The 23,967-nt window shown below is 57.7% G+C and overlaps 1 protein-coding gene across 1 annotated transcript in view; it reads left to right on the top strand.

The window, feature by feature from the left end:
* Positions 1 to 1,878: 1,878 nt before the first annotated feature.
* The window catches only part of GRIN3B (glutamate ionotropic receptor NMDA type subunit 3B), a 115,138-nt gene continuing 93,049 nt past the window's right edge, over positions 1,879 to 23,967 (top strand). The window contains exon 1 of the mRNA XM_078670534.1: positions 1,879 to 2,310. Coding sequence (XP_078526660.1) covers positions 1,879 to 2,310 — 432 coding nt within the window. The remainder of the gene's footprint in view (positions 2,311 to 23,967) is intronic.

Below are 23,967 nucleotides of genomic sequence, written 5' to 3'. Positions count from 1 at the left end.
CCCCTCTCCCCACCTTCTATCTAACCCCAAGCCCCTCTACCAACCTTCTCTAACCCCAAGCCCCTCTCCCCACCTTCTCTAACCCCAAGCCCCTCTCCCCACCTTCTATCTAACCCCAAGCCCCTCTCCCCACCTTCTATCTAACCCCAAGCCCCTCTCCCAACCTTCTATCTAACCCCAAGCCCCTCTCCCCACCTTCTCTAACCCCAAGCCCCTCTCCCCACCTTCTATCTAACCCCAAGCCCCTCTCCCCACCTTCTATCTAACCCCAAGCCCCTCTCCCAACCTTCTATCTAACCCCAAGCCCCTCTCCCCACCTTCTCTAACCTCAAGCCCCTCTCCCCACCTTCTATCTAACCCCAAGCCCCTCTCCCCACCTTCTCTAACCCCAAGCCCCTCTCCCCCTCCTTTTTTTCTAGCTGCCTTCGTCCCTCCCATTGCGTTTTTAAGTTTTAAAAAAGTACTTTCGATGGATGTCAGTCAATTTATGCATGTCATGTTTTTTTTTATGTACTTAATTTAGCCGATGAGAAAAGTTGAAAAACCATATATATATATATATATTCCACCATGAAACACTCGCTGTAGCCCAAGCCTCTGTGCTGTGAGCCCTGCAGCGGGGGAGCGACCCCCATAAATCCACAAAAACCTGTCAGCCTCGCTGCACACCCCTCAGTTCCAGGGAAAGCCCCGGGCCCCCGGGCTCAGCGCCCCTTCCCAGACCCCGACGCGCTTCGAAGCCCCGGTGCGATGCAACATTTGAAAGTCTTTAACATGTGGGTTTTTTCTGAGGTGAGGCGTGATTCCCCTCTGCCGGCTCGGCTCGTGCTCCGGCTCTTCGAGCCGAGCCAGATCTGCTCCCCCCCCCCCCCCCGGGCTGTCGGTGCCCCCTGCCTGCCCGCCCGCCTCTCGCTCCAAGCCTTTCCCTTCTGCTCCCAGGCTCAGACCCTCCCTGGGAGGCCCCGCCCCCTCCCTCAGGCCCCGCCCCCTCCCTCAGGCCCCGCCCCCTCCCTCAGGCCCCGCCCCTCCAGTCCATCCTCGGCTCTTGCCTGAGATGTCCCGGGCATCCCCCGGCTGCTGGATCCCTGTCTGTCCCGGGCGGGCACCGACCGGAGGCTTCGGACCCTGGCACCCCCGGACCCTGGCACCCCCGGACCCTGGCACCCCCGGACCCTGGCACCCCCGGACCCTGCAGCCCCTGCCAGGACTGTGGCACCCCCCCTCCATCACTCACTGCCTCACCCGCCATGCACCTGCCACCCTCCGCCTGGTGCGTGCCACCCCCACCCCCCTCTGCTACGTTCCAGGGGTGAACCCTTAACTTCTGCCACCCCGGGCACTGATGCCCCCCCGAGGGACCCTCTGCGCCCGCCTGCGCCACACTCTCCCCCACCAGGCCACCTGTGGCCGCTTCACAAGCCCGGCGCGCTCTTGCGCGGAGCCCGGTGTGTGCCACTCGCATCGGGCACCTGCTGCTAATCAGCGCCGTGTGTGCCATCCTCACCAGACCCCCTGTTCCCGCCAGCCAGGTGTGTGAGCCCCTCGCCCCTCCGTTCCCCCTTACCTGCGTGTGCCACCCTCTCCCACGTCAGACACTCGTCCTCTGCCCGGTGTGTGCCAGCCTCGCCCTCTCTGCCCGGTGTGTGCCAGCCTCGCCCTCTCTGCCCGGTGTGTGCCAGCCTCGCCCTCTCCGCCCGGTGTTTGCCAGCCTCGCCCTCTCCGCCCGGTGTGTGCCAGCCTCGCCCTCTCCGCCCGGTGTGTGCCAGCCTCGCCCTCTCTGCCCGGTGTTTGCCAGCCTCGCCCACAGCAGACCCTCTCCGCCCGGTGTGTGCCAGCCTCGCCCTCTCCGCCCGGTGTGTGCCAGCCACGCCCTGTGCCATGGACCCCGTCCGCCGGCTCTGCCTCTACCTGGGCACGCTGTCCAGCCTCCTGGCGGCCCCCGGTGCCGGGCACCCCCAGCCCTGCCACATCCTGGCGCGGATCGGGCACACGGTGCGCCTGGGCGCGCTGCTGCCCACCGGAGGGGGCGCCCAGGGCCGGATCCGCAGCGCCCTGTCCCGGCTCAGCCGTGCCAACCTGCTGCCCTACAACCTGAGCCTGGAGCTGGTGGCGGGGGCGCCGCGGCACCGCGACCCCGACTCGCTGGCGCGCTGGCTGTGCCAGGCGCTGGTAGCGCAGGGGGTGGCCGCCGTGCTGGCATTCCCGCAGTCCCGGGACGAGCAGCTGCAGCTGGACCTGCTCTCCGCCTTCCTGGAGGTGCCCGTGGTCAGCATCCTGGAGCAGGAGCAGCAGGTGCCCCTGGGCAGCCAGGTATGAGGGGGAGGAGGGGGGCCCGGGGCAGCCAGGTATGAGGGGGAGGAGGGGGGCCCGGGGCAGCTAGGTATGAGGGGGGCCCGGGGCAGCCAGGTATGAGGGGGGCCCGGGGCGGCCAGGTATGTGGGGGGCCCGGGGCGGCCAGGTATGTGGGGGGCCCGGGGCAGCCAGGTATGAGGGGGGCCCGGGGCGGCCAGGTATGTGGGGGGCCCGGGGCAGCCAGGTATGAGGGGGAGGAGGGGGGCCCGGGGCAGCCAGGTATGAGGGGGAGGAGGGGGGCCCGGGGCAGCTAGGTATGAGGGGGGCCCGGGGCAGCCAGGTATGAGGGGGGCCCGGGGCGGCCAGGTATGTGGGGGGCCCGGGGCGGCCAGGTATGTGGGGGGCCCGGGGCAGCCAGGTATGAGGGGGGCCCGGGGCGGCCAGGTATGTGGGGGGCCCGGGGCAGCCAGGTATGAGGGAGGGAGGGGGGCCCGGGGCAGCCAGGTATGAGGGGGGGAGTGGGGCCCGGGGCAGCCAGGTATGAGGGGGGCATCCAGTTATGAGGGGGGGTCCGGGGCAGCCAGGTATGAGGGGGGCAGCCAGGTATGAGGGGGGCAGCCAGGTATGAGGGGGGCAGCCAGGTATGAGGGGGGCAGCCAGGTATGAGGGGGGCAGCCAGGTATGAGGGGGGCAGCCAGGTATGTGGGGGGCCCGGGGCAGCCAGGTATGAGAGGACCCGGGCAGCCAGGTATGAGGGGGGCCGGGGCAGCCAGGTATGAGGGGGGCAGCCAGGTATGTGGGGGGCCCGGGGCAGCCAGGTATGAGGGGGGCCCGGGGCAGCCAGGTATGAGGGGGGCCCGGGGCAGCCAGGTATGAGGGGGGGCCCGGGGCAGCCAGGTATGAGGGGGGCAGCCAGGTATGTGGGGGGCCCGGGGCAGCCAGGTATGAGGGGGGCCCGGGGCGGCCAGGTATGTGGGGGGCCCGGGGCAGCCAGGTATGAGGGGGGCCCGGGGCAGCCAGGTATGAGGGGGGCCCGGGGCGGCCAGGTATGTGGGGGGCCCGGGGCGGCCAGGTATGTGGGGGGCCCGGGGCAGCCAGGTATGAGGGGGGCCCGGGGCGGCCAGGTATGTGGGGGGCCCGGGGCAGCCAGGTATGAGGGGGGCCCGGGGCGGCCAGGTATGTGGGGGGCCCGGGGCAGCCGGGTATGAGGGGGGTAGCCAGGTATGAGGGGAGGGCCCGGGGCAGCCAGGTATGAGGGGAGGGCCCGGGGCAGCCAGGTATGAGGGGGGCCCGGGGCGGCCAGGTATGAGGGGGGCCCGGGGCGGCCAGGTATGTGGGGGGCCCGGGGCGGCCAGGTATGTGGGGGGCCCGGGGCAGCCAGGTATGTGGGGGGCCCGGGGCAGCCAGGTATGTGGGGGGCCCGGGGCAGCCGGGTATGAGGGGGGTAGCCAGGTATGAGGGGAGGGCCCGGGGCAGCCAGGTATGTGGGGGGCCCGGGGCAGCCAGGTATTAGGGGGGCAGCCAGGTATGTGGGGGGCCCGGGGCAGCCAGGTATGTGGGGGGCCCGGGGCAGCCAGGTATGAGGGGGGCCCGGGGCAGCCAGGTATGTGGGGGGCCCGGGGCAGCCAGGTATGTGGGGGGCCCGGGGCGGCCAGGTATGTGGGGGGCCCGGGGCGGCCAGGTATGAGGGGGGCCCGGGGCGGCCAGGTATGAGGGGGGCCCGGGGCGGCCAGGTATGTGGGGGGCCCGGGGCGGCCAGGTATGTGGGGGGCCCGGGGCAGCCAGGTATGTGGGGGGCCCGGGGCAGCCAGGTATGTGGGGGGCCCGGGGCAGCCAGGTATGTGGGGGGCCCGGGGCAGCCAGGTATGTGGGGGGCCCGGGGCAGCCGGGTATGAGGGGGGTAGCCAGGTATGAGGGGAGGGCCCGGGGCAGCCAGGTATGTGGGGGGCCCGGGGCAGCCAGGTATGAGGGGGGCAGCCAGGTATGTGGGGGGCCCGGGGCAGCCAGGTATGTGGGTGGCCCGGGGCAGCCAGGTATGAGGGGGACCCGGGGCAGCCAGGTATGTGGGGGGCCCGGGGCAGCCAGGTATGTGGGGGGCCCGGGGCGGCCAGGTATGTGGGGGGCCCGGGGCAGCCAGGTATGTGGGGGGCCCGGGGCAGCCAGGTATGAGGGGGGCCCGGGGCGGCCAGGTATGAGGGGGGCCCGGGGCAGCCGGGTATGAGGGGGGCCCGGGGCAGCCAGGTATGTGGGGGGCCCGGGGCAGCCAGGTATGTGGGGGGCCCGGGGCAGCCAGGTATGTGGGGGGCCCGGGGCGGCCAGATATGTGGGGGGCCCGGGGCGGCCAGGTATGAGGGGGGCCCGGGGCAGCCGGGTATGAGGGGGGCCCGGGGCAGCCAGGTATGAGGGGGGCCCGGGGCAGCCGGGTATGTGGGGGGCCCGGGGCAGCCAGGTATGTGGGGGGCCCGGGGCAGCCGGGTATGTGGGGGGCCCGGGGCGGCCAGGTATGTGGGGGGCCCGGGGCGGCCGGGTATGAGGGGGGCCCGGGGCAGCCGGGTATGAGGGGGGGGCGGGGCAGCCAGGTATGAGGGGGGGGCGGGGCAGCCAGGTATGAGGGGGGCCCGGGGCGGCCGGGTATGTGGGGGGCCCGGGGCGGCCAGGTATGTGGGGGGCCCGGGGCAGCCGGGTATGAGGGGGGCCCGGGGCAGCCGGGTATGAGGGGGGGGCGGGGCAGCCAGGTATGAGGGGGGGGCGGGGCAGCCAGGTATGAGGGGGGGGGCGGGGCAGCCAGGTATGAGGGGGGGGCGGGGCAGCCAGGTACTCTCCAGTCATTTAGTTGGGTCGTGGCGGGGGCTCATAAGTCGGGCAGGGGCTGGTGTGGGGGTCTCTCGGCTGCCAGGTGGAGGGGGTTGAGGAGGAGAGCAGAAGACTGGGGCCGGGAGGTGCCCACGAGCTGGTGAATGTAAGGGGCACCGGGAGGGGTGTGTGGGATCAGGGCGTCGCTTCCAGCGGTGCAGCAGGTGCAGTGGCACCGGAGCCTAGAGGCCTGTGGGCCCCACTGACCCCCGTGTGTGTGAGCTGTGGACTATCTTGCCAGGGGCGTAGCTTACATTGGTGCAGTGGCACCGGGGCCCACTCTGTATGTGTGGTTCGCGGGTCTGGACTGATCCTCTGTGAAGGGCTCGGCAGATGGCGATCAGGCGTGACCGGGCCTGGGTGTGGGGTACGGGGTCCAGTCCAGGCGCCGGGCAGTAGGGTCTCTCCTGTAGGCGCCGGGCAGTAGGGTCTATCCTGTAGGCGCTGGGCAGTAGGGTCTCTGCTCCAGGCGCCGGGCAGTAGGGTCTCTCCTGTAGGCGCCGGGCAGTAGGGTCTATCCTGTAGGCGCTGGGCAGTAGGGTCTCTGCTCCAGGCGCTGGGCAGTAGGATCTATCCTGTAGGCGTTGGGCAGTAGGATCTATCCTGTAGGCGCTGGGCAGTAGGGTCTCTCCTGTAGGCGCTGGGCAGTAGGGTCTCTGCTCCAGGCGCTGGGCAGTAGGATCTATCCTGTAGGCGCTGGGCAGTAGGATCTATCCTGTAGGCGCTGGGCAGTAGGATCTATCCTGTAGGCGCTGGGCAGTAGGATCTATCCTGTAGGCGCTGGGCAGTAGGATCTATCCTGTAGGCGCTGGGCAGTAGGATCTATCCTGTAGGCGCCGGGCAGTAGGGTCTATCCTGTAGGCGCTGGGCAGTAGGATCTATCCTGTAGGCGCTGGGCAGTAGGATCTATCCTGTAGGCGCTGGGCAGTAGGATCTATCCTGTAGGCGCCGGGCAGTAGGGTCTATCCTGTAGGCGCTGGGCAGTAGGATCTATCCTGTAGGCGCTGGGCAGTGGGGTCTCTCCTGTAGGCGCTGGGCAGTAGGGTCTTTGCGCCAGGCGCTGGGCAGTAGGGTCTCTTCTCCAGGCACTGGGCAGTAGGGTCTCTCCTGTAGGACCTGGGCAGTAGGGTCTATCCTGTGGGCGCTGAGCAGTAGGATCTATCCTGTAGGCGCCGGGCTGTAGGGTCTATCCTGTAGGCGCTGGGCAGTAGGATCTATCCTGTAGGCGCTGGGCAGTAGGGTCTCTCCTGTAGGCGCTGGGCAGTAGGATCTATCCTGTAGGCGCTGGGCAGTAGGGTCTATCCTGTAGGCGCTGGGCAGTAGGATCTCTCCTGTAGGCGCTGGGCAGTAGGGTCTCTCCTGTAGGCGCTGGGCAGTAGGGTCCCTCCTGTAGGCGCTGGGCAGTAAGATCTATCCTGTAGGTGCTGGGCAGTAGGATCTATCCTGTAGGTGCTGGGCAGTAGGATCTATCCTGTAGGCGCTGGGCAGTAGGATCTATCCTGTAGGCGCTGGGCAGTAGGGTCTGTGCTGTAGGCGCTGGGCAGTAGGGTCTGTGCTGTGGGCGCTGGGCAGTAGGGTCTCTGCTCCAGGCGCTGGGCAGTAGGATCTATCCTGTAGGCGCTGGGCAGTAGGATCTATCCTGTAGGCGCTGGGCAGTAGGGTCTCTCCTGTAGGCGCTGGGCAGTAGGGTCTCTGCTCCATGCGCTGGGCAGTAGGCTCTCTGCTCCAGGCGCTGGGCAGTAGGATCAATCCTCTAGGCGCCGGGCAGTTAGGTCTGCGCTGAGCAGTAGGATCTATCCTGTAGGCGCTGGGCAGTAGGGTCTCTGCTCCAGGCGCTGGGCAGTAGGGTCTCTCCTGTAGGCGCTGGGCAGTAGGATCTATCCTGTAGGCGCTGGACAGTAGGGTCTCTGCTCCAGGCGCTGGGCAGTAGGGTCTCTCCTGTAGGCGCTGGGCAGTAGGGTCTCTCCTGTAGGCGCTGGGCAGTAGGGTCTCTCCTGTAGGCGCTGGGCAGTAGGGTCTCTCCTGTAGGCGCTGGGCAGTAGGATCTATCCTGTAGGCGCTGGGCAGTAGGGTCTCTGCTCCAGGCGCTGGGCAGTAGGGTTTCTCCTGTAGGCGCTGGGCAGTAGGATCTATCCTGTGGGCGCTGAGCAGTAGGATCTATCCTGTAGGCGCTGGGCAGTAGGGTCTCTGCTCCAGGCGCTGGGCAGTAGGATCTATCCTGTGGGCGCTGAGCAGTAGGATCTATCCTGTAGGCGCCGGGCTGTAGGGTTTCGCCTGTAGGCGCTGGGCAGTAGGATCTATCCTGTGGGCGCTGAGCAGTAGGGTCTATCCTGTAGGCGCTGGGCAGTAGGATCTATCCTGTAGGCGCTGGGCAGTAGGATCTATCCTGTAGGCGCTGGGCAGTAGGGTCTATCCTGTAGGCGCTGGGCAGTAGGGTCTATCCTGTAGGCGCTGGGCAGTAGGGTCTATCCTGTAGGCGCTGGGCAGTAGGATCTATCCTGTAGGCGCTGGGCAGTAGGGTTTCTCCTGTAGGCGCTGGGCAGTAGGGTCTGTGCTGTAGGCGCTGTGCAGTAGGGTCTCTCCTGTAGGCGCTGGGCAGTAGGGTCTCTCCTGTAGGCGCTGGGCAGTAGGATCTATCCTGTAGGCGCTGGGCAGTAGGATCTATCCTGTAGGCGCTGGGCAGTAGGGTCTCTGCTCCAGGCGCTGGGCAGTAGGGTCTCCTGTAGGCGCTGGGCAGTAGGATCTCTCGTGTAGGCGCTGGGCAGTAGGGTCTCTCCTCTAGGCGCCGGGCAGTTAGGTCTGTGCTGTAGGCGCTGGGCAGTAGGGTCTCTCCTGTACGCGCTGGGCAGTAGGATCTATCCTGTAGGCGCCGGGCTGTAGGGTCTATCCTGTAGGCGCTGGGCAGTAGGATCTCTCCTGTAGGCGCTGGGCAGTAGGATCTATCCTGTAGGCGCTGGGCAGTAGGGTCTCTGCTCCAGGCGCTGGGCAGTAGGGTCTATCCTGTAGGCGCTGGGCAGTAGGGTCTCTGCTCCAGGCGCTGGGCAGTAGGATCTATCCTGTAGGCGCTGGGCAGTAGGATCTATCCTGTAGGCGCTGGGCAGTAGGGTCTATCCTGTAGGCGCTGGGCAGTAGGGTCTCTGCTCCAGGCGCTGGGCAGTAGGATCTATCCTGTAGGCGCTGGGCAGTAGGGTCTATCCTGTAGGCGCTGGGCAGTAGGATCTATCCTGTAGGCGCTGGGCAGTAGGATCTATCCTGTAGGCGCTGGGCAGTAGGATCTATCCTGTAGGCGCTGGGCAGTAGGATCTCTCCTGTAGGCGCTGGGCAGTAGGATCTATCCTGTAGGCGCTGGGCAGTAGGGTCTCTGCTCCAGGCGCTGGGCAGTAGGGTCTATCCTGTGGGCGCTGAGCAGTAGGGTCTATCCTGTGGGCGCTGAGCAGTAGGGTCTCTCCTGTACGCTCTGGGCAGTAGGATCTATCCTGTAGGCGCTGGGCAGTAGGATCTATCCTGTAGGCGCTGGGCAGTAGGATCTATCTTGTAGGCGCTGGGCAGTAGGATCTCTCCTGTAGGCGCTGGGCAGTAGGATCTATCCTGTAGGCGCTGGGCAGTAGGGTCTCTGCTCCAGGCGCTGGGCAGTAGGATCTCTCCTGTAGGCGCTGGGCAGTAGGGTCTATCCTGTAGGCGCTGGGCAGTAGGGTCTATCCTGTAGGCGCTGGGCAGTAGGGTCTCTCCTGTAGGCGCTGGGCAGTAGGGTCTCTGCTCCAGGCGCTGGGCAGTGGGGTCTCTCGAGGCGCTGGGCAGTACCCCCCCCCCCCCCCCCCCCCCCCAGCAGGGCCCCTCCCTCTCCCGATGGCTCTCAGCTCCACAGCTGTCCTGGAGCCGGTGCGCGTCGGTAGCCCCCCCCCCCCCCCCCCTCCCTCCTTCATTTGTATTCCGCGGCCTCTTCCCTCTGGCAACAAGTGCCGGCTCTCCTCCCCGGCGCGTGGATTACCCGCACACCCGTCTCCCGGTCCCCCAGCACTGGCGGAGGAACCGCAAACACTCAGGAGTCGCCCTACCGCCGCCGGTCCACCTACCCGGGATTTCCACCCGCACTCATCCCATAACCAGCCTTTCCACCCGCAGTCATCCCATAACCAGCATTTCCACCCGCAGTGATTCCATAACCAGCCTTTCCACCCCCAGTGATTCCATAACCAGCCTTTCCACCCGCAGTGATTCCATAACCAGCCTTTCCACCCCCAGTGATTCCATAACCAGCCTTTCCACCCGCAGTGATCCAATAACCAGCATTTCCACCCCCAGTGATTCCATAACCAGCATTTCCACCCGCAGTGATCCCATAGCCAGAATTTCTACCCGCAGTGATCTGTTATCCGTAGTGTCCTTTGACTGGCATTGCCGTTTTCGAGTGTTCTTATAGCATGCATTGCCACCCCCAGGGTTACCTTTACCAGCACCGCCATCCATAGTCACATCAGGGCCACAGGAAATCCTCCGCCCCCACATTTCCCAAACGCGCAAAAATAATACACAGACATCGTATTAGTTTGGGAAAAATTTGATGCAGGTTTATTACATACAACATATGTAATGAAGGTGGGTAAACATTACGGGCGATCCCGGGCCGGCTGCATTCTCGCCACCTGCCCGCCTGTTGAGCCAAACAGCACAGTGGCGAATCACCCAACTGCTGTACAATTAGAATATAAATACTGACACGCCCCTTGGCGTGACTAGGCAAACCCCCGGTTGCACAGGCCCACAACCGCCCGAAGGACTACTGGGGCGCCGACACGAATTCCTGCACCTCCCATGAGGTTACAGGTTAGGCTCTGGCACCCTTATGTGCCCGCTGAAGTACATCGTTTGCACCTCTCTTCTTCCGGATCGCCCAGTAACTCCGCCACAGCCTGTGCGGTGGTACCCGCTGCCGCACAGGCCCCCCACCATTCCTACTCCTCATTACCTGCAACCTTTGCTCATAAAGCTTCTTTAAGGTCTAGGAGGAACAGGTCTAAGCCTACTGGCGAGAGATGAACCCCATCAGCTTCAAAGTACCCCTTGACCGTGTCCTGAATCATCTCCTGTTCGATGAAACCTAGGCCCCTCCGTTGGGCGAATCTTTTCACGGCCCCCCACCACTTTGCTTTTAGGGAAACCTTCAACCCTTGCTCTGCTGAGCATATTGACGATCCAAGGAACAAGACCAAAACGACAGGAGGGCGGTGGAGCCTTTCCACCTTGAAGCGACCTGATCCTGACCTAAAATTTCCTGCCTGTAGTAACCCAGGCCCCTCTGCCCCAAATCTGCAGATACCCCGGGACTTTTAATGCTTTGCAACCATAGTGTAACCAAATCCGGTTACCTAAAGACATACTTCCAGGTGAATCACAAAGATGAGGAGGGGCCCCTACTACTGAAGGTGCTTCGAATCAAGCAATGGGCGTTCCAGCACATACCCAGCAACTCTACCTCACCCTTTCACAACAAGCGTCAGCAGGCGATACCCAGCCAGTTACAACTCCTGCTGTGCGTCGTTCTCCGCATGACATGGAGAAAGTGTGCTTACCATGACGCTTGTGCAGCTAAACTCGAAAGAGCACAGGGGCATAGAGGGATAAATACATATTATACTACATCCCAGGGCGATGACTCTGCATATGCCACTACAGGATTGAACCGGTGTTAACCGCAGGCATAACCTGCCCTCTCGGGTTTAGTCTGGGAGCAGCTTAGGCCACGCTACCAGTAGATAGCTTGCCTGTGAGAATGACTGAAGACCACCACCAGGGATTGCTGGGACAGGAACCAAGGGCCCCCGTAAGATCCCGACCTACAACATGACCCGCCCGCTGACACCACAAGCCCACTGAATTAGTCAGCAATTACACCAGGGAACGAATCCCTCTACAGCAATAGTGTAGTCTAACCCTGGTTCAAGAGGTAATACCCCTGGAAAGAGCCCAAGCGATAAGGGGACCTCCCCTGCTGATATCCTTCCCTGATCAGAACCATAGCAGAACCAGCGCATGACACTGATGCCCACCACACACCTTCGCACAAAGCATCAGCAGACTACACCCAGTAATGTACTACTTCTGCTGCAATGCCGAGTACAAAATACAACTGTAAACTGTGCCTAGTGTACGCTTGAGCAGCTATCCTCAAGCAGAGTACAGCAGGCTAATTAAGTGCTCGGTGCAAAATAGTATAGCTTGAGTGGTGGGCTCACATTAAGGAAAACAGCCGACAACACATGGCCCCAGGAAGCCGGAAACTGCCAGCCCCTAACTGCTTAGACCCGGAGACTGCTTAGACCCTGCTGCCAACAATAAATAGCTTGTCTAAAAGGTTGACTGACAACCCCCGCCAGGGATGGGGAGGCTGAACCAGGAGTTCCACCTCTGAACTAAGCAGCATATACCCCCCGGGCAGAATCCCTCTACAGCAATAGTGTAAACTATCTCCAGTGCGTGAGGGGGGGGGGGGGGCAGGGAACCTATCCCTGCCATAAGGCCGAAGCTGTTGCCCAAAACATTCTAGCCGGCCAAGGCCACTCACGCTGACATAGGACTGTGTATTTCCTACGCTGAGCACACTCTATTTACCTGAGACTGAAGGGGGGGATCAAGCTGTCCCTTTGAGCTAAGAAGTTGTGCAGCTGAGTTCCATGCGGATCATACTCTGATCCCAGAAAGGAGCTAACAGCACGGCCAGTCATCTAGACATGACTGAGCTATGTATCCTAACCTACATCTTACACGTCAATGCCTGCACCAGCATCCCGCTTATTCCAAGAAAATGGCATCGCGAGCCCGAGCTGACCAACCGCCACGAGAGTGGTGAGTGTCCTGTACTGCAGCCCTCGAGGCTCATGCACCTAAACAGCCATAACGCATGCATTATTCCTGCAAACAGAAACTATCGCAGGCCAAGGCCCAGGCACCACTGCTTCAGGGTGAGGCTGACGTGCATTGTGGAATACGGAGTATCTGTTCCCTGACTAGTGGGATATGCTTACCTAAATGTAACATGACTAAAGGGGAACCCAGCAGGCTCCACAAGCTCACATGCTTTACACCTGGAGACAGCTAGATCGCTGCGAATTCTAATATCGCATATCTGAGTAGCCCTGACACCACCCAGAAGAGGGATTGCTTCGACTGGTACAGGGTGCCACCAGGTTTGGAGGCAACAACACCAAGCCAGCTCAAATTGGGAGGGGACTGACCACCAGTAACTGACAAAGGCATGCCCCTGCCTAACGGGCGGTCAACACCTATCCTGCCTTAGTTCGCGGCTCCCAGGACCTGCTGACCTTAGGGGAGATAAGAATCATGCTTGCAGGCGACAACATTGGCTAGCCCTCCCCCAGCGAGTGTGGCAAGGGCATGCCTGAAAAACGGGGGGAGACTGGTAAGTAATAAGGTTGCAGTGCCTATGCTCTACCCTGCCCCACGTAGCATGTCTGAGGAAGTACAGTAAGGGGCCTGCTAAACACGGGAACCGGCTACTGTCTCTTGCAATGAATGCTCCCCGGACTTGCACCCAGTTTGGTTCAGTGGAAACTTACTGACATGTAAAGCATTTTGCCTCTACATGTATATTGAAGCTTATGTAATTACCCATAAGACACATGCCCTGCTGTACTGGCAGTAAGCACGAGGATTGGGTGGTCCCCCAAGGTGTTCCTGCATATGGGACAGACTACCGGCAAAGGTCTGTCCGCCCTCGCATAACTATATCCGTTCACAGTAATGGGACAAGGCCCTCAGAGCCGCACCCTAAGAAGGTAAAGTCCGAATGACAGCAACCAGAAGCATGTCAACTCCCTACATTCCAAAGGCGAGGGACAGGTGGAAACTGTATAACTTATTCTGAAGGTGAGGCAAAATGACTGCCGCACTTTCACACACTAGACAGATAGCTATGGCGCCAACCAGCACTACATATAGCCCCCACCCCGCACGGGTAGGGAGATTCTCCTACGTTGTTCCGCATAAGAAACAGAAGCTCCTGAAAAGGAGGCTGTCCCCTCTTCACCTAACGATAAGCGTCCCCTGTACTGGGCAAGGCCCTCAGTGCCGCACATAGCCAAGGGCATGTCTGATTGACAGCGACTAGAAGCAGGTCAACCACCTACATCCACAAATGAGGGACAGGATTGCTTTAATCAAAAATTAAGTAAGATGACTGCTGCACTGTTACCTTGCTCCAGACTTAACATGCCCTCGCTATTTATTCTAAGGAGCCACCTAATATAGACTATAAATACCACTGGCCCAGGAAAGGCCTCTCGTGGAGTTCAGTTGGTATGGAATTCTGCCACAATAACATGTTGACAACATGCTACCCTCTCTCTGGGCTTGGACCGCTACTGAAACAGCGCCCACCACATCTCTCATAAGACCCCCCACTACATGCACCAAGTGGGAACCAATCTGAAATGCATAGGTTGCATAGGATGCATAGGTCCACTGTGCAACCAGACCCGGCTTCGGGTCCGTTCCTATTGTGAAGCGCACTGACACCAGCCCCCAGGACCCTCCCGTAAGTGGAACATGAGAGGGCAGCATGTGCTAACGGGAAGTTGATGGACAAACGGCTCCCCATGAAATCACTGCAACCACCTGGACGTAAGCATCATAGGCTAGTTAGCCAGATCCCCATCTGCATAGGGAGCCCGCCCTGACATGGTAACAGATATTGTGTCATCTCAATGCATACGGGAAAATAGGGTCGCCGGCTTGTAACAGAATCAGAAAAGCAGATTACATATCCAGCCTCTGGACTGTAATTCCCGCCCGCGCCGCGTGGCAAACCGACACCTAGCCCATGCGCTCACCACTAAAATTGTTCTCGAAACAGCCTTAAAACTGGCGCGACCACAGAGATCCATGCACCCGTTACAAGTCCACATACCACTCCTAAAATGTGACGCCTACAATACCATATGCAAGGAAACCTTCCTTCGCATGTGACGCCAAACTTGCCCGATGCGATTAGACCTTCCACCGTAAAGACCCGGAGCATGGCCCCCCGAACAAGGAAAGTGAAGCACAAGATGGCCGCACCCGTTCGTCCTTATCCAAGTGGTCAGTACCCGTCTGCCACCTAAGCCGCACCTGACCCAAGAAGGCCGCACCCGGGCGCCATTACCCACGTGGGCAGAAATACTATGCCGCAACTGGGGTAAAAACTGGAAAGCTACCAACAGTGTAGTGCAAATACCACGATCTCGGAGCCCCGGTAACCACAGCAATTTCAAAATCAATTCAGCCTTCTCGGACCTGGAGGAAGCTGAACGACCCTCCGCGTGTACGAAATTTCTCCCGGGGACATGCAAAAGTCGGCCGTAAACTACAAACTTGATACTCTCTCGGGCCGTCCTGGGGAGAGCGGGGCCCGGGCCTAGTGGGGTGTGGGAACATGAATCACCCTGACTGCTAAATACACCAAGACTAGAAGCTGCAGTTGAATGAAAATAACACTAAAAGCGCTCTCGGTGGTGGGGCTGAAAGCGGAGGAAATAATGACCTTCCTGTCCAGATGCCTATACATAAACCAACATTCGCTGCACATGCTTTGCGTGCCACCGTTAAAGTACCACTGAGTAGCCTACCGATATTCACAGTGCGGGCAGGCAAGAGAAGCAGAGTGGCACTGCCATATGCATAAGTTAGACTTAAAGGACGGTGACATAGAACTGAACTACTATGCCACTAAGCTGCAAAAGCTGCACATTGGGTGGTGGGATAGGACCACTCGTAGAAGCGACTGTGAAGAGACACTTGCGGAGACACCCTTCTTATGGAGTTGCTTATGAGAGGCTCGAAAGTACCTGGAAAATTCCCGTAAATAGTACCGCTACGCTGATATCGAGGAAAGGGTGGTTAGCAGGGTGCTGAAAACCCATGCTTGGCCGCTTGACCAACAAACGCCCACCTCAGCGAATGCCCCGGCTGAGAGCGTCACCTTGCATTTCCCTTCTGAAAATTCCCAAAATGAGAAAAAGAGGCGCGCGTGCCACTTCGCCACACTCCGCACTACAAGCACATTCAAGAACCGGAAGAGTTCCCCCAGCGCTGTGAGACGGAACAAGGAAGCCAGCAAGAAGCCGTGTCCCTGAATGAGCGGGGAAGTGGAATCCGTCGAGTAACCTAGGAAGCGCCTGCCCAGATCGCAAGCCAAGACGACGAAAACACCTCGAGGCCCCACTAGAAAACCAAAAGGGGGGGGGGTTAGCAAACCAAGGAGGGCGAGGTCAACAGACCCTGCATGTACCACAAAAGGGGGGGGGGGGCTGCCGTAAAGGTGACCAGAGTGCAACAAAAGGCAAGCAGCCGTAAAACCCAACCTGATGGTAAGACCGAAGTAATGCTGTTCGGTAAGGTTCAGCCTGCCTGGTCCCCATCGTGGTGGCCGGAAGAGATGGGCACTCCACCTGAACCGACGGGCAAAGTGAGGAATTTGGGAGTTACATTCGATGATAAACTTCTTTTTCACCACCATGTGAATTCTGTTGTTTCGTCATCATTCTACATCTTGCGAAAAATTAAGAAGCTTTTGCCATACCTTCCTACTACAACAGGCAAAACTCTCATTTCAACTCTGGTGTTTTCTCGCACCGATTATTGTAACGCCCTCTTCCTCAATGCGCAGGAAAAAGTCATCTCCAAACTACAAATGATCCAGAACGCCTCTGCTAGAGTTCTACTTGGCCTTCCAAAATTTGCCTCTGTCACAAAACATTTGGCCCAACTACACTGGCTTCCGGTCAGAAACCGTACTAAGTTTAAATCCTTGTGTATCGTGTACAAGGCATTACACAACATGGGACCCAAATTTCTCAGAAATTCCTTAAAGCCCCTTCCAACTCGCAGAACGCTTCGTTCTAATACGACCTACCTGCTTCAAACCCCCAGAACAAGGAAAGTTAACTGGGGAGACAGACGCTTTACTGTTGCAGCAGCAAGATTATGGAACTCCCTTCCTCTCATTATAAAATCTAGCCCTACATTGCTCACTTTCCGAAAGCAACTTAAGACTTGGTTGTTTTCTCAATGAGCCCTCAGTTTTTTAGACTCAGAATTTTCTTGTCCTTAGGATACTGGTAGCTTACACAGCTCCTAGCGCCGAGACACCTTTGGGTAATTGTAGCGCTTTAAAAATCACATAAATAAATAAAATAAATAAATAAGAGGCCTGTGGTGAACTACGAGACCGACGTATCTCTTTTCGTTCCTGGTGCATACCATAACGCGCGGTCCACAGGGCCGTTCGGTGCACACCATAACGAGAAAATAGCGCCTGATGGCGGCATAGGTAAAACAAACGCTGACCCCTCTATTGTCAGACCTCGAGCGGCAACTCCGCCAGCTACAGCCTAAAAAATATCCAACACAACTTCCCATAGTAGAAAAGCCGGCGTGCATGTTCCCTGCAAAAGAATAGAACGAAGCATAATGGCAGAAACTCGAGCACCGCATTCCCCATACACCGTACATTTTGGAGAAAATGCGCATAAAATGACCGCATAGGGCCCCTACCCACAAGCGCCGGTCATCATCAACTAGTGCTCCTAAAGTGTCCGAACACAGTCGCCATTAACTACCTGGGTCGTACAACAGAAACAAGCTGCCCCTAAAAATGGCCAACCCCGGGCGCCATAAACCACTTGCGCCGTGCGTGAATTAGTAATAAACTGACCAAGACCCGCACCCTCCGGCTCGGTTACAGGGTCGAAAACTAAAAGACAAAAATTAGCCCTGGGAAGCCCCGAGTTCGAGCTCTCCCCCGGGGCCAGGACTTGCCCGACTGTATAATGGTGGATAGCTGGCCCAGATGAATGGGAACAGATCACGAAGAAGAAAGGCGTCCTGTATCCCTGCCCGACCAAACGCTAGTGATGCTTATAAACGGGGAGGGTGGGGAAGACAAACATCCTAAAACATCCCGCAAAACGAGCACCCGGGTAAAGGTCAAATAACTCATCCTCTACCCGATCTCGAACCAACAACCTCCCGCAACAGAGCTGCGTCAGGCGCAGATGAGGAGCCTCAACCTTCCACTACGTCGCGGGGGAAGTCGGGCCCCTGCTCCGACCACCGCTTCCAACGCCCGCCACAAACACACACCAGAACTGACCCCCGGCACTGCCAGCAGTACTCCCGGGCCCTACATTCCATGCACAGCTCTTAGCGCCCGTGCCGAGTCCCCGCCGGGAGGCCGTGCCCCACGAGGCAGCTCTCATCCATACACGCATGAAGCGCCACAACCCCGAAGGTGCCAAAGAAGCAAAGCCCACTCAACCCTGACTCACCTAATAGACCCGACGGACAAATGGCACACCAACCCCCGGCGTAATCGGACAAGGCGTCCAGACCAAAACAGCGTCAGGGTGAGGGGATCGGAAAAAGAGTGTCCCGATGAGCACACGACGGCGTCCGGGGCGGCAAAGAGGCCCTCCAACGTGGTGCAGAAGCCTAAGAACCCACGGGGGCTCCTCCCCGCTGCCCCGGACGAGAATCACGGCCAGCCGCCTCCTCCAATCAGTGAGGAGGAGAAGCTGAACATCCTGTTGGGGGCGGGACAGCCCTCCGCGACTAGTGGCCCGCCCTCTCTATGGCCACTGCGTGGCCTCGGGCAGGCGCATTCTATTTTGTCACCAGCATTGCCACCTGAAGTGTCCCTATACCAGGCACTGCCAGTTCCTGTGTTCTAGCTCCGGCATTGCCACCCGCACTGTTACTAAACCAGAATTGCCAGCTGTAGTGTTTGTGAGAATGGTAACTGGCATTCCCACCCTTGGTGTTCCATTAACTAGCATTGCCGTCCTTGGTGTTCCATTAACTAGCATTGCCACCCTTGGTGTTCCAATAACTAGCATTGCCACCTTTGGTTTTCCTATAACCGGCATTGCCATCCTTGGTGTTCCATTAACTAGCATTGCCACTCTTGATGTTCCAATAACTAGCATTGCCATCCTTGGTGTTCCATTAACTAGCATTGCCACTGTTGTTGTTCCAATAACTAGCATTGCTATCCTTGGTGTTCCATTAACTAGCATTGCCATCATTGGTGTTCTGTTAACTAGCATTGCCATCCTTGGTGTTCCGTTAACTAGCATTGCCATCCTTGGTGTTCCATTAACTAGCATTGCCACCCTTGGTGTTCCAATAACTAGCATTGCCATCCTTGGTGTTCCAATAACTAGCATTGCCATCCTTGGTGTTCCATTAACTAGCATTGCCACTCTTGGTGTTCCATTAACTACCATTGCCACCCTTGGTGTTCCAATAACTAGCATTGCCATCCTTGGTGTACCATTAACTAGCATTGCCACTCTTGTTCCAATAACTAGCATTGCTATCCTTGGTGTTCCAATAACTAGCATTTCCACCCTTGGTGTTCCGTTAACTAGCATTGCCATCCTTGGTGTTACGTTAACTAGCATTGCCATCCTTGGTGTTCCATTAACTAGCATTGCCATCATTGGTGTTCCATTAACTAGCATTGCCACTCTTGTTGTTCCAAAAACTAGCATTGCCATCCTTGGTTTTACTATAACCGGCATTCCCACCCTTGATGTTCCAATAACTAACATTGCCACCCTTGGTGTTCCATTAACTAGCATTGCCACCCTTGGTGTTCCAATAACTAGCGTTGCCACCCTTGGTGTTACATTAACTAGCATTGCCACCCTTGGTGTTTCTTTAACTGGCGTTGCCACCCGAAGTGTTCTTGCAATCGGTATTTCAGCTGTAGCGGGTCTTTAGGTCGAAGAAAGTTTGCTAAAGCCATCCTGGGGGCATTCTGAAAGCTTCCCTGGGAATGCATCCCCCCCATTGCTTACCATTGGCTTTGTAACTCACATTTTCAGGCTTTTTATTTGCTTCAAGCTGGGCAGCTTGAGATTGTCCCTCCTGTTGCCCAAACCTTGTTTACTGTATTCTTCCACAAACTCTCTTTCTGTAAACAGGCCTTTAAATCTTGTCACATTGTCTGTGCATTCAAAGACCGAGGTCAAATGTCAGGCTCTCTCTTCCAGGAAGCTTGGTGTTTACTTTTCTTTCTCTGTCTTCAAAGGGACAGAATTTATGTGGCAATCCTGCTGGGTCCCCAATAGCCATGTGAGAGGAAAGGTTGTCGGATGTTCCTTTTCCTTGCACGAAAAAATGAGCTGGTGCTGCTCTTTCTAAATTCGTACAAAGGAAGCACACTTTTTTTGTAATTCTGAAGTGTGTCGGAAACAAATACTTAAATGTGATAGAAACAAATGGCATTTGCTCACATCTTTGTGTGAGCAAACACAAACAGTAAACTGTAAAACTGTATGTCTGTGGGAATGCAATGGTCATTTCAATTGAAGATGTGTTGTCTGTAATGGCGTGCGCTACCACTCTATGCATACTCCACACTACGCCACTCCATCTATGCTCCACTCTAGGCCCTTCCATTCCCCTCTGACACGCCACTCACCCCACTCCACTGTACCCCAATCTACCCCACTTTAATCTATTCTGTATTTCCTGCCTCAGTGTTTCTGACATCGGCATTGCCATCTTTGGTGTTCCTGTGATCGGCATTGCCATCTATGGTGCTCCTGTAATAGTATTGTTTTCTACAGTATTCCTGTAATCAGCATTACCCTTACCAGTGTTGCTGTAGTTTGCATTGCCATCCCTGGTGTTCCTGTAATCGGCATTGCCATCCTCTGTGTTCCTGTAATCGGCATTGCCATCCCCGGTGTTCCTGTAATCGGCATTGCCAACCGCGGTGTTTCTGTAATTGGCATCCCCTGTGTTTCTGTAATCGGCATTGCCATTCCCGGTGTTCCTGTAATCGGCATTGCCATCCCCGGTGATCCTGTAATTGGCATTGCCATCCACGGTGTTCCTGTAATCGGTATTCTCATCCCCGGTGTTCCTGTAATCGGCATTGCCACCCTCTGTGTTCCTGTAATCGGCATTGCCATCCCCGGTGTTCCTGTAATCGGCATTGCCATCCCTGGTGTTCCTGTAATAGGCATTGCCATCCCCGGTGTTCCTGTAATTAGCATTGCCATCCTCGGTGTTCCTGTAATTGGCATTGCCATCCTCGGTGTTCCTGTAATTGGCATTGCCATCCTCGGTGTTCCTGTAATTGACATTGCCATCCCCAGTGACCCTGTAATCGGCATTGCCATCCTCTGTGTTCCTGTAATCGGCATTGCCATCCCCGGTGTTCCTGTAATCGGCATTGCCAATCCCAGTGTTTCTGTAATTGGCATCCCCTGTGTTTCTGTAATCGGCATTGCCATCCCCTGTGTTTCTGTAATCGGCATTGCCATCCCCGGTGTTTCTGTAATCGGCATTGCGATCCCCGGTGTTTCTGTAATCGGCATTGCCATCCCCGGTGTTCCTGTAATCGGCATTGCCAATCCCAGTGTTTCTGTAATTGGCATCCCCTGTGTTTCTGTAATCGGCATTGCCATCCCCAGTGTTCCTGTAATCGGCATTGCCATCCCCGGTGTTCCTGTAATCGGCATTGCCATCCCCTGTGTTCCTGTAATCGGCATTGCCATCCCCTCTGTTCCTGTAATCGGCATTGCCATCCCCGGTGTTTCTGTAATCGGCATTGCCATCCCCGGTGTTTCTATAATCGGCATTGCCAACCGCGGTGTTTCTGTAATTGGCATCCCCTGTGTTTCTGTAATCGGCATTGCCCTCCCCGGTGTTCCTGTAATCGGCATTGCCATCCCTGGTGTTCCTGTAATCGGCATTGCCATCCCTGGTGTTCCTGTAATCAGCATTGCCATCCTCTGTGTTCCTGTAATCGGCATTGCCATCCCTGGTGTTCCTGTAATCGGCATTGCCATCCCCGGTGATCCTGTAATCGGCATTGCCATCCACGGTGTTCCTGTAATCGGCATTCTCATCCCCGGTGTTCCTGTAATCGGCATTGCCATCCTCTGTGTTCCTGTAATCGGCATTGCCATCCCCGGTGTTCCTGTAATCGGCATTGCCATCCCTGGTGTTCCTGTAATAGGCATTGCCATCCCCGGTGTTCCTGTAATTAGCATTGCCATCCTCGTTGTTCCTGTAATTGGCATTGCCATCCTCAGTGTTCCTGTAATTGGCATTGCCATCCTCGGTGTTCCTGTAATTGACATTGCCATCCCCAGTGACCCTGTAATCGGCATTGCCATCCTCTGTGTGCCTGTAATCGGCATTGCCATCCCCGGTGTTCCTGTAATCGGCATTGCCAATCCCAGTGTTTCTGTAATTGGCATCCCCTGTGTTAAAGTAATCGGCATTGCCACCCCCTGTGTTTCTGTAATCGGCATTGCCATCCCCGGTGTTTCTGTAATCGGCATTGCGATCCCCGGTGTTTCTGTAATCGGCATTGCCATCCCCGGTGTTCCTGTAATCGGCATTGCCAATCCCAGTGTTTCTGTAATTGGCATCCCCTGTGTTTCTGTAATCGGCATTGCCATCCCCAGTGTTCCTGTAATCGGCATTGCCATCCCCTGTGTTCCTGTAATCGGCATTGCCATCCCCGGTGTTTCTGTAATCGGCATTGCCATCCCCGGTGTTCCTGTAATCGGCATTGCCAATCCCAGTGTTTCTGTAATTGGCATCCCCTGTGTTTCTGTAATCGGCATTGCCATCCCCGGTGTTCCTGTAAACGGCATTGCCATCCCCGGTGTTTCCCCGGTGTTTCTGTAATCGGCATTGCCATCCCCGGTGTTTCTGTAATCGGCATTGCCATCCCCGGTGCTTCTGTAATCGGCATTGCCATCCCCGGTGCTTCTGTAATCGGCATTGCCATCCCCGGTGTTCCTGTAATCTGCATTGCCATCCCCGGTGTTCCTGTAATCGGCATTGCCATCCCCGGTGCTTCTGTAATCAGCATTGCCATCCCCGGTGTTCTTGTAATCGGCATTGCCATCCCCGGTGTTTCTGTAATCTGCATTGCCATCCCCGGTGTTCCTGTAAACGGCATTGCCATCCCCGGTGTTCCTGTAATCGGCATTGCCATCCCCGGTGATCCTATAATTGGCATTGCCATCCTCTGCCTTGTGTGGTACGGTGGCACTCTGCCTTGTGTGGTACGGCGGCACTCTGCCTTGTGTGGCATGGCGGCACTCTGCCTTGTGTGGTATGGCGGCACTCTGCCTTGTGTGGTATGGCGGCACTCTCCTTTGTGTGGTATGGCGGCACTCTCCCTTGTGTGGTATGGCGGCACTCTGCCTTGTGTGGTATGGCGGCCCTCTGCCTTGTGTGCTATGGTGGCACTCTGCCTTGTGTGGTATGGTAGCACTCTGCCTTGTGTGGTATGGTAGCACTCTGCCTTGTGTGGTATGGTGGCACTCTGCCTTGTGTGGTATGGGGCCACTCTCCCTTGTGTGGTATGGCGGCACTCTCCCTTGTGTGGTATGGCGGCACTCTCCCTTGTGTGGTATGGCGGCACTCTGCCTTGTGTGGTATGGTGGCACTCTGCCTTGTGTGCTATGGTGGCACTCTGCCTTGTGTGGTACGGTGGCACTCTGCCTTGTGTTGTACGGTGGCACTCTGCCTTGTGTGGTATGGCGGCACTCTGCCTTGTGTGGTTTGGTGGCACTCTGCCTTGTGTGGTACGGTGGCACTCTGCCTTGTGTGGTATGGTGGCACTCTGCCTTGTGTGGTATGGCGGCACTCTCCTTTGTGTGGTATGGCGGCACTCTCCTTTGTGTGGTATGGCGGCACTCTGCCTTGTGTGGTATGGTGGCACTCTGCCTTGTGTGGTATGGCGGCACTCTCCCTTGTGTGGTATGGTAGCACTCTGCCTTGTGTGGTATGGTGGCACTCTGCCTTGTGTGGTATGGCGGCACTCTCCCTTGTGTGGTATGGCGACACTCTCCCTTGTGTGGTATGGCGGCACTCTCCTTTGTGTGGTATGGCGGCACTCTCCTTTGTGTGGTATGGCGGCACTCTCCTTTGTGTGGTATGGCGGCACTCTCCCTTGTGTGGTATGGTGGCACTCTGCCTTGTGTGGTATGGTGATTCAGAAAAGGGGGTGGTGATGAACAGAGTGCCTGAATTAAGCGACCACTCTTACCCAGTCCAAAGATCAGGGCTTGATCCATCACCGTTTTTAGCTCACTGCACCATCCCAGCTCAGAACTTGGCTATATGCAAATTAGTCTGTTCCTGTCCCAGTGCATGATGGGAACAGGGCAAACCAAACTACCAATCCAAGTCTTGTACTGGGAAGGAAACAAGCTTCCGGGGACCGGTTTCTGCCATTTCAGGCGTCGTCGGCCCGGCTTGCTTGAATCCTGATGGTGCAATGAGCAAGGGACTCACATCTGAGTATACCCTTCCACGCTTATGGTGGACAAAATGATTCAGAAAAGGGGGTGGTGATGAACAGAGTGCCTGAATTAAGCAGACCACTCTTACCCAGTCCAAAGATCAGGGCTTGATCCATCACCGTTTTTTAGCTCACTGCACCATCCCAGCTCAGAACTTGGCTATATGCAAATTAGTCTGTTCCTGTCCCAGTGCATGATGGGAACAGGGCAAACCAAACTACCAAGCCAATTCTTGTACTGGGAAGGAAACAAGCTTCCGGGGACCGGTTTCTGCCATTTCAGGCGTCGTCGGCCCGGCTTGCTTGAATCCTGATGGTGCAATGAGCAAGGGACTCACATCTGAGTATACCCTTCCACGCTTATGGTGGACAAAATGATTCAGAAAAGGGGGTGGTGATAAACAGAGTGCCTGAATTAAGCAGACCACTCTTACCCAGTCCAAAGATCAGGGCTTGATCCATCACCGTTTTTTAGCTCACTGCAC

The sequence above is a fragment of the Lissotriton helveticus genome, chromosome 12 (assembly GCF_964261635.1).
Source record: "Lissotriton helveticus chromosome 12, aLisHel1.1, whole genome shotgun sequence".
Taxonomy (NCBI): domain Eukaryota; kingdom Metazoa; phylum Chordata; class Amphibia; order Caudata; family Salamandridae; genus Lissotriton; species Lissotriton helveticus.
The sequence above is the reverse complement of the archived record's forward strand: the minus strand, read 5'-3'. Positions and strand labels throughout refer to the sequence as shown.